The sequence below is a fragment of the Osmia bicornis genome, chromosome 4 (genome assembly GCF_907164935.1).
Source record: "Osmia bicornis bicornis chromosome 4, iOsmBic2.1, whole genome shotgun sequence".
NCBI classification, from domain to species: Eukaryota; Metazoa; Arthropoda; class Insecta; order Hymenoptera; family Megachilidae; genus Osmia; species Osmia bicornis.
This window is the reverse complement of record NC_060219.1, coordinates 1,177,175-1,192,029: the sequence shown is the minus strand read 5'-3', so window position 1 is coordinate 1,192,029 and position 14,855 is coordinate 1,177,175. Positions and strand designations below refer to the sequence as shown.

General features: G+C 35.9%; 2 protein-coding genes across 9 annotated transcripts in view; both read right to left on the bottom strand.

Moving 5' to 3' along the window:
- LOC114877910 (CUGBP Elav-like family member 2) overlaps nucleotides 1–1,273 on the bottom strand; it is a 761,531-nt gene extending 760,258 nt beyond the window's left edge. For all 8 annotated transcript variants that reach the window (XM_046285524.1, XM_046285526.1, XM_046285527.1 and 5 more), the window contains exon 1: nucleotides 815–1,273. The gene's annotated coding sequence lies outside the window, so the exon portion shown is untranslated. The remainder of the gene's footprint in view (nucleotides 1–814) is intronic.
- A 5,806-nt stretch (nucleotides 1,274–7,079) lies between these two features.
- LOC114881076 lies at nucleotides 7,080–8,582 on the bottom strand. Its single transcript, XM_029197717.2, has one exon. The coding sequence runs from the start codon at nucleotides 8,580–8,582 to the stop codon at nucleotides 7,080–7,082; it is 1,503 nt and encodes a 500-aa protein (XP_029053550.2).
- Between the last annotated feature and the right edge of the window lie 6,273 nt (nucleotides 8,583–14,855).

The following is a 14,855-nucleotide window of genomic DNA, read 5'->3' as shown; positions in this document are numbered from 1 at the left end:
GGACATATCAGCGATAAAGAAAAAGGAGGTCTGTTTTCAGGTATTTGTTCAATTGCTCGAGATCGTTCAGCGTTAATTTCAGCAAATAGAGACCGTTTGTTTAACGAAACCAGCTGATGAAGCTCGAGCGGAATTTTCTTCACATCGGCTTTTGAAGTATACCAAATCGAAACCGAAACCGAAACCGAAACCGAAACCGAAACCGAAATGTAACAAGATTTTACATAAAGTAAGAGAGAACGAGACGGACAACATCGATTGCATCGTGTTACGAAACACCGACGACGCAATGTTTCCGGATGATCTATTTCAATTTCAACGAGATCATTCAGCTTGTGAGACAATAAACGAAACTTCAGTTTTATGAATTGGCCAGGTTTGCGAAAAAGTACAGAAATGTTAATGACTCGAATTTTCAATGACAAGCTTGCTGTAGCCGACTATTCGCAACGATAAATTTTATAAGTTTGCAAGCTAACGTAACGACTTTTCCACATGTCATGTCGTAGTCGATCATTCGATTTCGTGGAAAGAAAACAAACGGTTATTATTTCAACGTTACTTTGCTACAGTTCGAGGCATGCGTTTGTAACTTGGTCTGTCAACGAATAGGATGCGAAATTTGCGTTAATACATATAACATTCCGTGTGAATAATGTAGAACGTGAGAATCTAACCATTTAGCCGACGAATTCGCTCGCCACCATCGGTAATAAACCACTCTGACATATTGAACACGAACTGACTACAACCTCTAGCTGATCGTTTCTACGGTTACATTGATAGGTAGATGTGTAGTGTATTTGGTACCTACCCGATAGTCATAATCCAAAAGGTGTTTCACACTGAATATCAAAGAGTGATTCTTTCTCACTGATGTTTTCACTGGCGACTGGCACTGTTGATTTTTCTTCACACCGTACGACTCTACTCGCGAACCAACACGTACCGATCGCGCACTGCTCCAGTTTAGGCAAAGGAGATTTCGTCAAGGCACCTCACCACACACGCACCACGGGAATCGCGGTAATTCTATCCTAAGTACGCTTGCGACGAAGAAATTGTAGGTATCCCTTGTCAGATACACGTGCACCAGTCGCCTAGATAAGCTTCTTCGGTCTGCTTCCCGATCCGAGCTTCTGGAGCGAACAGGTGGCCGAACACGAGCGACGAGTCACGCTGTACGAGACACGCGAGTCTTATGAGCTTTGCGAAACCGACGAAAGAGAACACGTACGCGTCGCGACGGTTTGACGTCGACTGAGGAGAGCCGGGTTCGCGGCGTCGCGTCTGCCGCCCCTGCTGCCACACGATCCCCCACCAGTCAGAGATTTGGAGGCGCCACCGACGCTTACCACCCCTCTGGCTTCTCGTTCCTTTCGTTTTCTCTGTCCATTCTACTTTACTGCGTCCCGACGCGACGCATCGCGTCGCGTCACGGCGCGGCGTACTGTACCGACTCCTTCGCCTTCTATCCGCTAAGTATCGCGAGCTGACACGCACCCGGTGCTTGACCCTCGTGTGAGAACCTGTCATCTGATGTCGCCGCCGTTGGTTACCAATCATGATTCCTAACTCAACCGGAAATGCTGATCGCAACAAGCCATGCAACTTTTAAGAGCTAATGTCGGTTTGTTCGATGCACCGATCTTCGGCACGTCAATTGCGATTTCATCGTGACCTGACGCGTACGATTCCATCTGGTAATGGAACGCGTTGATGGGTTAATGTATAGCCGGGAAACGTCACAAAGGATGCAATGAAAGTTTTAGTGAGTGGGTGGAAGACATGACTGGTATAAGGGAATTTTATTGCTTTCTTTGAATATGTATTGTGGTCGTAAACCGAGTTTTTACGTCTATTGTTGAGTATTAACCTATCTTATTTTATCGGTCTTGGAACGGTTAAACGTATAATGAACATAGATAAAATGGATGTCACTTATGAATTACAAGGGTGTTTTTCTATTACATCAAGCATGTCCAAATGTCTTCTTGTGGGAAGTTACACGGTTTCCGTTATCAGACAGCAGCCTTCATACCCTTACAACTCAACTTGTAACCTGCTTATCCGAAAATGCGTTCGATGTTAAGGAAAAAGCAGCAGAATCAAATTATGCAAGTGTATGGTTTGCATATGGTTTGGAATTATTCCTTTATACGACTCATTGCCAGTGGAACCGAGAAATAAGGATGACAGTCAAATATTGCTCGCGAACAATTGCTTGATCACGGCTGTATTACATTGTGATAACGCAAAATCATACGTCGGAATAGAAATTCGTGAACCCATTATCTGTTTTGATTGAGAAACTTCGGTGCATCCACCAGATTTATCAAATATTACACCATACAACTATCACCTGTTTCATTCATTGAATAACCATTTAAAAATGCGGTTGTAACTGACAATGAGCAAAAATAAAAAATAAATTATTCCTAAACATGTTCCGACAAAAAATTTATATTTATTTATAGCATTGTTATCTAGAGTACGTATAAAATATACACATATTTTTCGAAAACGAACTGAATGAAACCTAAATCTTGTTCCTTATATGCAAGTGTAAAGCCATGTTGCAATGCTTATAAAGTAAAAAATATTTATAGTAAAATATAGATCCTCTAGATAGAGATAAATATAAAATTATTGATTAGAATTTTTTCAGAGGAATTAATATTTATAAATTTAGAATAGGAAAGAAGAGGGCTATCGCGATCACTTCTAACAAATTATTAATATCTTTATTTTAAATGAATTTCTTTTCAAACTTTTTAATTACAAATAAAGTATAGGATTTTAATTTTAAGCAAAACCATCGAAAACATTACAAAAAATATAAATGTTTAATTAATTGCTTATTAAAAGAAGAAGGTAACAATCGATGTCATCTAATTTATGTAGAGTCTGGATGTCAGATTGTGAGTCGCAATAATCAAGGTAGGATCTTTATGAGCGTAGCTCCTTCCAGGCCTCCTCCGAATCGATGTAAGCTCTATTAGAAAGAATCGGGCAATCGTGAAAATACATAATTGAGAAATTCGACATTTGACGGTGTGACATCTAATGTCATTATGCAGAATAAGAAACGAAAGTGAAGTGGCATAGTTGCCAAATCACATCATTTGAGAGTTCTTTCGCGGTGTTGCCGCATCTGTGACCATCTAGCAAAATGAATTTGTTTGAGCCGAGCGAGATTTTGATTCCTGGCGGACATAGAAAAGGAGAGCGCGAAAGAAAGAGAAGGAGTATCATGAATGAAACAACGTAGGGCCGATCGGCGGAAATATAGTCACACGCTAAGACAGATTCGATGAGACTTTGTAATACACATAACGTACGCGACTATAAAACTTATAGGAATAAAAACTACATGGCATTAATAATTTCAGGAAAGGAATTAAAAAGTAAAGACATGTAAATTGATCTATAATATACAATATTTATTGATTGAAATATAATCCATAAATATAAACAATGCCTCTTCTTTCTCCGCGACGTTTACATCGTCGGTTACCATGACAGCCACTCCAGCCACGTGTTATTGAAATTTTTTTCATCTGAAATATAATAATGAATTTTAATATAATTGTACCTGCATATGTAGGGTGTCCCAGTCTAAGTGTGACAGAATTATATTAAAATTCATTATTATATTTCAGATGAAAAACTTAATCAAGAAAATGCTATACGGTAGGAGGCGGCGGTGGCGGGCTGCTTATTATTGTTAACATATACTAAAAATATATATATGTATAAATAAACATTATAAATCATTACATTTCTTTATTTCTTATTCCCTTTTTGAAATTATTATGGCATGTAGTTTTCATTCCTATAAGTTTTATGGTCGCGTACTTACATACGTTATGTGTATTATTTCATTGCGTAGTGGACCGGCAATATGTAGTTACATTTATCGAGTTTTCACTGTATATGGTGCAAGTTTTATAATTCATTTTTGTGGCATACCATTTCAAGTATTCTATCTGTAATTTCATTGATAAAAAAATATGATTATAAATATGAATAAAAAAGTTTTATGGTTGCACACATTAGTAAGTATATGTATTGTTTCATTCTCGGACCTCTTTCTCTCTTGAGCGCACTATTCTTTTCTATGTCTGGCAGAAATCAAAATCGGCTCGAGCCGATTCATTATGCTGATAATTACAATTATAACAGATGTGGCAACAGCGTGACATTAGTCTTACGATTAATACGTTGCGGCAACTATGCCTTACTTGTGGCTATATTCGCGTAGCCGTTGGTGGTGTCAAATTAGAATTTACATTTATCGACTGATTTGTGTTTTTATCGATCTTGATGATAACATGGTCAAATATACCATAAATGCCTCTGACGGAGAATCATTGAACTATTCTTATATCTATTTGACGTCTGATGCGTGCAAATCGTAGAATCGATTTTACGTCTTCCAGAAGTGATAAATTGTGAAAAATCGAATTTTAGTGATATTGTGCTAGTTCAAAGAAGGTCGGTCTGGTGTGTTATCGGTGAAAAAACCATTAAATCGTCCAATATTTGCTAAAATGCAGCCGAATGCAGCATTCGGCAGCCATGTTGTTTGCTTACAACAGCGTCTGTCTCAATCTTACAATTTCGAAAATACGATTTTTCTCAACGTATGGTGTTTATTAGCGTTCAAGCGGACCAGACCGACCTGTACCGAAGTCTACCCGTGTGTGCTATACTCGCGAAAATTTTATTTATGCAATTATCAAGACGAAAAATCGATTCTACGAAATCGAGTGTCTCTCTCACACATTGCGTATACGTGCATGCTTTCCGTTGATTGTGTAAGTGCACGCATACAGGTCATGGCACAAGGAGTCTGTGCCCTTAGAAATCGTTAAAAGAAATACTGTGCGCGTAATTTAAAAAGTAAAAAAATGGTTAATTTCATCTGTATTTTTCTTTTGCTTTAATCAAAGCTGAAAAATATCGTTACGTTATTAATATGAATGATGTAATATGCATGTACCTAATCGTATTAAGATTCTAAAATTCAAAAATTCCAGAATTCTAAAATTTCAAATAAAATTTCGGAAGTTTCAAAATTTTCGTGGAATCTGGCCCATCCTAGGAAAAGATCCCAGTCACGTCAATGACTTTTCGCGTTAAATGCAAGCTGTTAATCAATGACACAAGGCTTGAAGTTATTTTTCGATTCTAATATAATAATTAATCATTAAAATATTTATGTATAGGCATTATAGATATTTTATGTACGTAAAATGTAAATATGCTTCTACTACGTGTATGCCAGATAGTCGTTCACGAAACATATAGTAAATGTCCGTAACACTGAAAGGATTAGAGACATAGTCAAATTTTTGTAATAGAATTACACATTTTTTACACATTTTTTTTTACTCTTGATTCGATTGCCATTCTTTATTGAGGAATATATGAAAATCATTTATTATTGTTGAATTATTATTAAGGTTAAGATACATAGTAAAACATATTAAGTAAAAGCAAAAATGCCTAACGTTTGTAGAAATATATTTTAAACAAAGGTGTAACCGTACGTATTTCTCCGGTCACATAGATAAGGTAGAAATAGATATTATCCATCGAAAGAGTATCTCTAGAAGCGGCGTGGCCTACGCATCCCTTTCCCTATTTGCGATTTGTGCGTGGAGAAGGGGTTTCTCCCACTATGCGTAGGATTGAGCGATCTAGATGTCGATCTAAGGATCGACACTCTCGTTCCAACCGGCTTGCGGGTAGATCACGAAATTACTGAATCGTTACACGAAAACTGTACAATTTTGTAAAGTCATTCACGGCATTGCTAATCGATTTAGTTAAACGAACTCTCGAAAGTCGGAACGACAAAGTCATTTTAGAAAGGTACAATATATATATATATGTTTTTTTAGTAAAGTTCATAAAGTAAAGTTAAAGTAAGTTTAAAGCAAAATAACCAAATAATATTATTTAAATCATTGACGTTATATACATATCTATATATATATATATATATATGTATAAAGTATACTTTGAGGAGTTTTTCTTATTATTGACGGAAATGTTTAAAATTTCAGTTGCGAACCATATATACATGCTATAATTTAAAAATATACGTTATTTTTTGAGTTATTTGCAAAATTATTATGTAATGTCAACTATGAGGACTTTTGTATAAGGTTGATTTTGAAGACATATGTATTTCCATTAATCGACGTCTATGAAGACTTTTATATAATGGCAAGTTTCAGGACAGAAATATATTTTAATTAAATATATACTGAAGACTTGACATAAAATTAATAGAAACGTTGATTACGTACATATATCTGCATATATCGTCCAAGGTTTTTCATACGATCTACATATATAAGGTGATTAAAAAAAGGATCTGATACTTACGGGGCTTTTAATACTCACCGGCAGGAGTACAAAATATTTAATCAACATAGGTCCAAATACTAATCCTTTCTCTGTAAAATGAATTTTCATTAATTCATAACGTTTGAATTCATGGTTCATATCATTTTGTTGCCGACACAGAGAAATATTAGTTTGAAAATGTAAATACAAGATTGTTATGTACTGATATCAATGCAAGTGTAGTACAAATCTTGAATTAATGTTTCTCTGTGTTAGAAACGAATTGGTATGGTGATGAATTGAAACGTCATAAAATAATAAAGTTGATTTTACAGAGCAAGGGTTAGTGTTTGGACCTCTGTTTAATTATGTTTAATTATACATCTTTTACTTTCTGGGTGAGTACTCTAAGCCCCATAAGTATCGGACCCCTTTTTTAAACACCCTGTATATACGATATACGATTAGCTGCAAAAATAAAGAAAAATGAACATATTTAAATGAAATTGAATAGAAAATTTTCTACGCAGTATCGTAAATTTTCATTATACGGTTTATTATTTATTGAACTTTTACGACTAATACATTGCTTTTATGTATTTAAAATTGATGACATGGAGATATAATAATTAATATTTAACCATAAGTAGATAATTGTTAAAAAAATATTAGTAATCTTTGGCAGTTAATATTTGGTAGTAATTAGCAGTTTCCATAAATTAGGCTGCATTATTAATAACTTTGTTTTTTTTCTGAGTATGTAACCACGTGCGCAGTTGCGGCACGGTTCTTCCTTGTAAACAACTGTGATCATCGATTAATTTTTGTAACTCCTTTCCAGAAGGTATTTTGCCATTGGATAAAAATTCTGGAAATGCCGATAATGTAACTGTACGTTCCATGTTAGACCATCGTCTTGGAGTAGAATGCGTCATTACTGATTCTTTATGCAACCGATTACTTGCATTAGAACGATCATGACTGGTACTTTGTATAGAGAAATCTTCTTCATTACTGTCAGATTCTTCTTCAGACTCATTTAGTCCTTGGGCTGTCTGCAAAATTTTTGATATTTTTACAATATCTGTTTCCAATACGGGTTGACGGTAAATATCCTTGTGGATTTTCTCATGGTGTCCCATGAAATTAGCCAAATCAGTTACTTGACCATCAATTAAATTTAAATTAATACAGTTAGTCGCAATATGCTTTCGTAACTGTGTTCCACGAAGAGAACTAGGAATTTCTGCACCACATTGTATCGAATATTTTCTCATCAAATCGCATGCCCTGAGATATCGATTTTTATCCTTATCACTAGATGGTAATCCGAATAAATACTCATTTTGAGAAGGTACTCCTGCGCTACTTCTATGTTGAATAATTAAATTTAAACAATCTAAGAAATCGACGTGTATTAAAACAGGAACTCCTCGACCAAGTTTTCCACGAATCTCGAAGCGAACATATCTTCGAGCTAACGCTTTTCCTTCTTGCGATAAGGCATTATATGTTTCTTTGTCTGCCATTTGATCGATACCTCGATAACTACGAAAATCTTCTAAGTATAAACGCTCAATTTCTCCGGGTCGACGACGGTTAAAAAGTTGCAAAGATAATAAAGTGGTTTCTGCAAGTTTTTTCCATATTTCATAAGAAAATTTTTCTCGCAATTTTTGATAATACTGCGATCGCTTGCTTTTTAAAAATGAATCCAATTTTTTAATATCATTAGTAGTCGGAAGTATCACCTTTTTCCGTCGATTATTTTGAGTTTGTGTTTCAGCAACCGCTCTATTAATACTTATTCCATAATCTTCACTAAGTAGTTTTAAAAAGTCTTCAACTCTTTTTTGTTCATATTCTAGCTCTTTTTTAATATATTCAGATCGTAACAAGTCACCAACATGCTTTATCAACGTGCCAAGGTTAGAAGCTACTGCAGGATGTTCAAAAGTACGCTTATTTTGATCAAACCCAGCAACAATTCGTACTGTGTCAATTGTAGCATCATAATAACGAGGCTGGAAAACGTCAGCGAAATTTTCTATTCGACTGTCGATTTCTTTTATGGAGTTCAGGAAACGTCCAAGCAGCCGTAGTCTAACTCGTATCATTTGATAATGATGTTGATGAGTACCGTATTTTTGGCATTGTTTATTAGCGTAGAGTATAATAAGTTCATCATACCTAATTACACGTACGACTTCATCTTCTCGCATGTAGGGAAATATATATTTTCGAACATCAACACTGGCTTTTTCGTGCAATCTTGCGGCAACTTTTCGTCCTTTTACTAAAACAATTCTTTATAGCTTTCCATTTCGTTTGGTACATTTTCGCCGACGATGACGTATTACTGACCTTGCATACTGCCCTTTACAATTTCCGCACGATAAAAAATCCATAGCAGTCTTTTTCATACGCTTATTTGGTCGTCGACAGACTAACAGTTTACCGCTATTAAATCGTCTGTCTGTATTAAAAATGTGATTTCCATTTTTCCGAATTTCTTGGCGTTCTTTATTCTTTGGCGGTAAGGTTATAAATTTTTTTACTTCATCTTCTTTAGAGTGAACAGTTTGTAAATGTCTTGCTAATTTTGATTGAAAAGTTTTGCAGTACATACAAAAATGTTTTTTAGCAGAAGGTGTTGCAGAAGAGTACGCAAAGGTCTTTATCATCAGGAGCTAACTTTTGATACTTATCAAGTCCTAAAGTGATATTAAGTGACTTTGACTGATTAATTTTGCTTCTCTTTAATTTTTCAAAAGTTTGTTCATCATTCGACGAGATGTTATTAGAGATCTCTGAATCGCTGTCAGATAATTGGTAATCTTTGTCATTAGCATCATCTTAGTCCACTTCTTTTTCTAAACTTGTCGCATTATCACTATGAATTAATTCAGGTAATAAATTTACAGCTTGATCATGATTTAAAATCTCACTAGTACTTAACTGACACATTGTAGAATGCATTATTGGTGAAATTACATTATCATTCGAAAAACCTATATTCAGTTGCATATCTTTGTTTTCTAGGCTCATATTTTCTTTTATAATAATATTTAAATCATCATCATTCTTAATGTCACAATATAAAAAAGAATTGGAATTCAAATCTGGAAGCAATTCTGAATTTGAAGACTCTAAAGCTATGGTATCTTTTGACTGAATATTAAACAACGGTAAATGTACAATTTTATTGGAAATAATTCTTGGTTTAGATGACTCTTTTTCAATGCATTGCTTATGATCTGGTGTTATAAAATTTGGAACGTTGTTGGAAACAGTATTAACAGATAAATTATCCTTTGATTCAGCCATATCTATATAATTTGCAATGTCAGAAGTATCAAATGAAGCTGAAGGTATTTTAATATCCGACAAGTTGATGACGTAAGTTTCATTGGATACGGCAGTCGTTGATAAATGTTGCTTTTCATTTACATTATCAAGAAATAATTCTTCCTTAGTAGACTTATTATTAGAAGATCCAATAAGTTCAATAGGTTCTATTTTAAACTCCAAGAAATAGGAGGGCTTATAAAAAAAATCTTCCTGCTCATCTATGTGTTTAAGTGAAAAAATGGCCGTGCAATTATTGGAATTATTTAGTGAAACAATACTTTTGTCTGTGAATAAAATTTTAGTATCTAGATTCTTTTTCAATTCTTTAACAGCTTTTGCATATGTCACCACTCTTTTTCCGGGGTCATTAAATTTTACATCGATAGAGCTATCAACGCCCTCTAAAGTCTCTTTTAAGTTAGCCAACAAATGATTGTCATCTATAATCAAATTCCAACATATTATTAAAAACTGGAAATATTCTTTGGAGACAGAAAGTTTCTTTGATAATTGTACAGAAAGCGGACAGCCTCCTCAATTTCAACGAAACTTAAATATGTTGCAAAATTCGACACTTTGAACAACTTTTCCCTATACAGGGTGTCATGTAAAGAGTGTTAGAGCTTTGAAGGAGTGGTAGCTGGAGTGATTCTGAACAACTTTATCATTTGCCAAAATGTCCGTTGAGGCATCGTTATCGAGTTATTAACGAAAAACACTGACCAATCAGAGCGCGCCTTTAGCGCGGGCCGAACCGCGAGAGTGTTAGGTATGCTCTGCGTTCGAGCCGTGGTCGTGAACAAGTACATCGACACCTCGCATCAAGCGCTCAAGTGCTCAAACGCAGAGCAAACCCAACACTCTCGCGGTTCGGCCCGCGCTAAAGGCGCGCTCTGATTGGCCCGTATTTTTCCTTAGTAATTCAAAAACGAGGCATCAAACAACATTTTCGCAAAGGAAAATGTTGTTCAGAATCACCCCAGCTACCACCCCCTCAAAGCTCCAATACTCTTTACATGACACCCTGTATACACAGTCCCATCTTAAGTGTTATAACTCCATAACTCCGTAACTGTTAATGATACAAAAAATTGTTGATATGGAAGTTGCATGGGACAAAGGGGCTTATGTTTTGGCCGAAGTAAAAAATGTTTTGCATTATTAGTTTAAGAGATATGATGGTCAAGTTTCGTTTATCAAGTGGAACTATATATTTTTTTTAGTTCATGTCATAGTGCTTCTCAAGACAAATTCATTAAGCTAATGTATACACTTGGTTTGAGAGGCAAGTCGTAAAAGCGGCCTTATTGTTGTGGTAAGGGCCACAGCGGTTATTCTTTGGGTCTACCGTTCCTAGTGCAGACCCCCGCTGTGACACTTACCACAACAATAAGGCCGCTTTTACGACTTGCTACTCAACCGAGACGTATTGTCTGAAAATCGGGAAATTTGTAAACGTTATATCTTGAAAACTAATTAAAATCGGGTGAATACATTAAAGCTTAATGAATTCGTCTTGAGAAGCGCTATTACATGATCTGAAAAAAATATATAGTTCCATTTAAAAAACGAAACTTGACCATCATATCTTTTAAACTAATAATATAAATAAATTTTCGTTCACGCCAAAACATTAGCCCCCTTGTACCGTGTAATTTCCATATAAACAATTTTTCGTGTCATCAATAGTTACGAAATAAAACACCTGTCACACTTTAACGTGGACACCCTGTAGAAACAGTCGATAAGCGCACGCACCAAGCTGACGCACACGTTTCCACGGACGTGCACATATAGGCGAAATTCATTGCAATAGTGTTAACAATTTTTCATGAATATCACGAAAACTATAGCCGAGCGGCAGTTATATACAGGGTGGCCCACATAACTCTTAACAGCTCAATATCTCGGAAACTATGACATCGATTTTAAAGTTCTTGGTCTCAAATTGCATGGATCTGAAGGGCCTTTCTAACTACATAACCATGAAATGGCCCACCCTTTTTCTTTAATGGGGGGCGGGGATACCTTTATAATTTTAAATGGAACCCCATATAAAACGTTACATATTTAGCTTCTACAGGAAAAAACAAGTATATTTTGTCTGAAACATTTTTTGGTCAGATATTTCCATGATGAGATTATAACAGTTTGAAGTTTCGACTTGTAGGTACTTCCTTGTAGGTACAATTCTTGAATTTGACTCAGTTATCCATGAAAACGTTTCATCGACAGTACGATGATTTAAATAACATTTTTCGCATTATGCGGTGCCATACGAAGTTGGCACCTCATATTTTCAAAATGCTATTTTTTCAGGTATTTCGCCGGAACTATTTCTGAAACCTATCAGGAACTATAGAACTATTGCGGGTGCAAATAGAACTGTTGCTAAAAGTTTTGTTTTTTGAAAATGAGGTGCTAATTTCACAGACGCAATTCAATAATGGTATTTCCGAGCGCTTCAAGTAGGTACCTATAAGTCGAAACTTTAAACTGTTATAATCTCATCATGGAAATATCTGACTAAAAAACGTTTCAGACAAAATATACTTGTTTTTTCCTGTAGAACCTAAATATGTAACGTTTTATAGGGGGTTCCATTTAAAATTATAAAGGTACCCCCACCCCCCATTAAAGAAAAAGGGTGGGCCACTTCATGGTTATGTACCCAGATAGCACAGAAACATTTCATGTATGTCCATCGAACGTCCATGCTGGACGTTTCGGACGTACGGAGAATGTCCCGTTAACATCCATATGTCCCCTATAAGTCCTGGTTATGTCCTTCAAAGATCCTAGGAAGGTGCTTGTTAAAAAGTGGAACGTCCAGGGGACGTCCTGTGCGTCCTTTTCTGAACGTCCTAAAGTAACATTCTCTGTACGTTATGTGAACGTTTACAAAACGTTGCAGAACGCTATACTAACGTCTTGAAAGGCGTACAAGGAACGTATTCGGAACGTCCGAAAGTAACATTCTCTGTACGTTGTGTGAACGTTTACAAAACGTTGCAGAACGCTATATTAACGTCTTGAAAGCCATATAAGGAATGTTTTCCGAGCATTTAAAATTACAAAACGTTTTCTGTACTTTTTTTAATAATCTTTATTTTTATTACATATCTATTATTTATTTTATTATTTCTATTACAAATCTTTTACAATGATCTTGTTGCGTTCCGCAGCTCTCCTTAGCCAAGTCTGTATGGACTTTTGATGTTTGTGCTGCGTCTAAACAACAGAAATTCACTTGAATAATATATTCAATTCGAAACAAATAAATATAAAAAATAACATATGATGGATACCGACTACATGTTTTTCATATATATATACATAGAATTGTACGCACAACCATTTCATAAAGAAAAATAAAAAATCGGTATGCATCGTATACGAATAACATATGTGTTGTCGTTTCAAAAAAGGCATAATTACCTATTATTAAGAAAAATTAAGGAATTAAGATAATTAAGAAAAAAGTGACACTTACCTGAGATGGCAGAAAAACTCGTCAATACACTATAAACACCAGTAAAAAATACTAATATTCACTCGTAATATGACGATCGTCAACGTTTGAAATTCACACTCAAAGTGTACGGAGACTCGCTATACGTCTTGTCGCAACAACGTTTCACGAAAAAGTGTCGATGGTGGCTCGTCATATTCCCAAGTTGGAAATTCCGCCAATCGTTTGTCAGCGCCCGGGATCTGTTTTCTGTTTAGGCCTTGTCATAAAACAGCAGGCCCCAAACTTCGATCGTTCTCGCCGCGCGGGTGACGTACGGGTCATTCTACCCTAATTTGGACATACGTCTCATCTATGTCCGTAGGACTTTCAAGACGGACGTTCCTAGGACATACGAAACGTTCGCCTTACGGACATCCCTAGGACTTTCAAGACGGACGTTCCTAGGACATACGAAATGTTCGGCGTACGGACGTCCGTAGGACTTTCAAGACGGACGTTCCTAGGACATACGAAATGCCCGGCCTACGGACGTCCGTAGGACTTTCAAGACGGACGTTCCTAGGACATACGAAGGCTTATCTCGGGATTAGTACCACACTCCGATTGTGTTCGAACTTCATACATTTATATGTTAGGTTACTGGTAACGTAAATATAAAGTTTCATTCGTGCGGAAACTTTAACGTGCAGAGATATAGAAAATCGCGAAAACCGATCTTTTTCACCTTTTCTGGGCATTCTCTTCAAAAAAACAAGGAAACTACCTTAACCTAACAGAACTAATAAATGAAAAGTAAGGTTATGTTAGGTTAGGGTTAGGTTATTTCGGGTGGCCGGGGCCGGGGCTACACTACACGCGGCTCGAGGTGCGGCCGCCGTCGAGTGTCACGTAGGGGGAGGGTCAAAGATTAGACTCTCCCTCGAGACAGAGCGTGTAAGCGCCATGGGTGGGAGGGTCCCTATAGCCCCAGTGTAGGTCACCGTGGAGGTTTTAGTGGGTAAAAATTCCACACTACCTCCGGCACCTCCCAATGGGGGCTGGAGGTGTCTTTTTGAACATTTCCTCCACGTGAAAAAAAAACGGTTGGGTTAGGTTTATTATCGCTATACTTTGCAGAATTTGTTTTTCTATACACAGAAACATCAGTTGAATCACAAATAAAAAGAACATTATCCGTAAATAAAATTAAAGCAAACATTGTAAGAAGCAACAAAACTAAAGTAAAACACTAAACTAAAAACCTAAACTAAAATACTAAACTGAAAAACTAAACTAAAGAACTAAAATGTTATGAATATTATTAGACGAAAATCAAGGACGCAACCAGTATTAGAATCACAACCAGTGTTAACGTTTTGACAAAAGAACGCTTAGAGAATGATGTAAACTGCCAACTATAAAAATTTTAAATCAGTTGGTAAAAATGCTACGTTATGACCATAAACCAATTAATTTACATACAACCGGTATTCATCCCGAATTTTTTCAAGCTAATCTGTTATATCATGTGACGTTTAAGCTAATATTCAAATTAATGAAAAAAAAAGAAAAAAATATACTCAGCTATTACTTACTTAGCAACAAGTTGCTTTATGTTTAAATAATAATAAACAACTAAGAAAATATAACTAAGTTGGCATCATTAATACAGATCAAAATAAAAAATCAA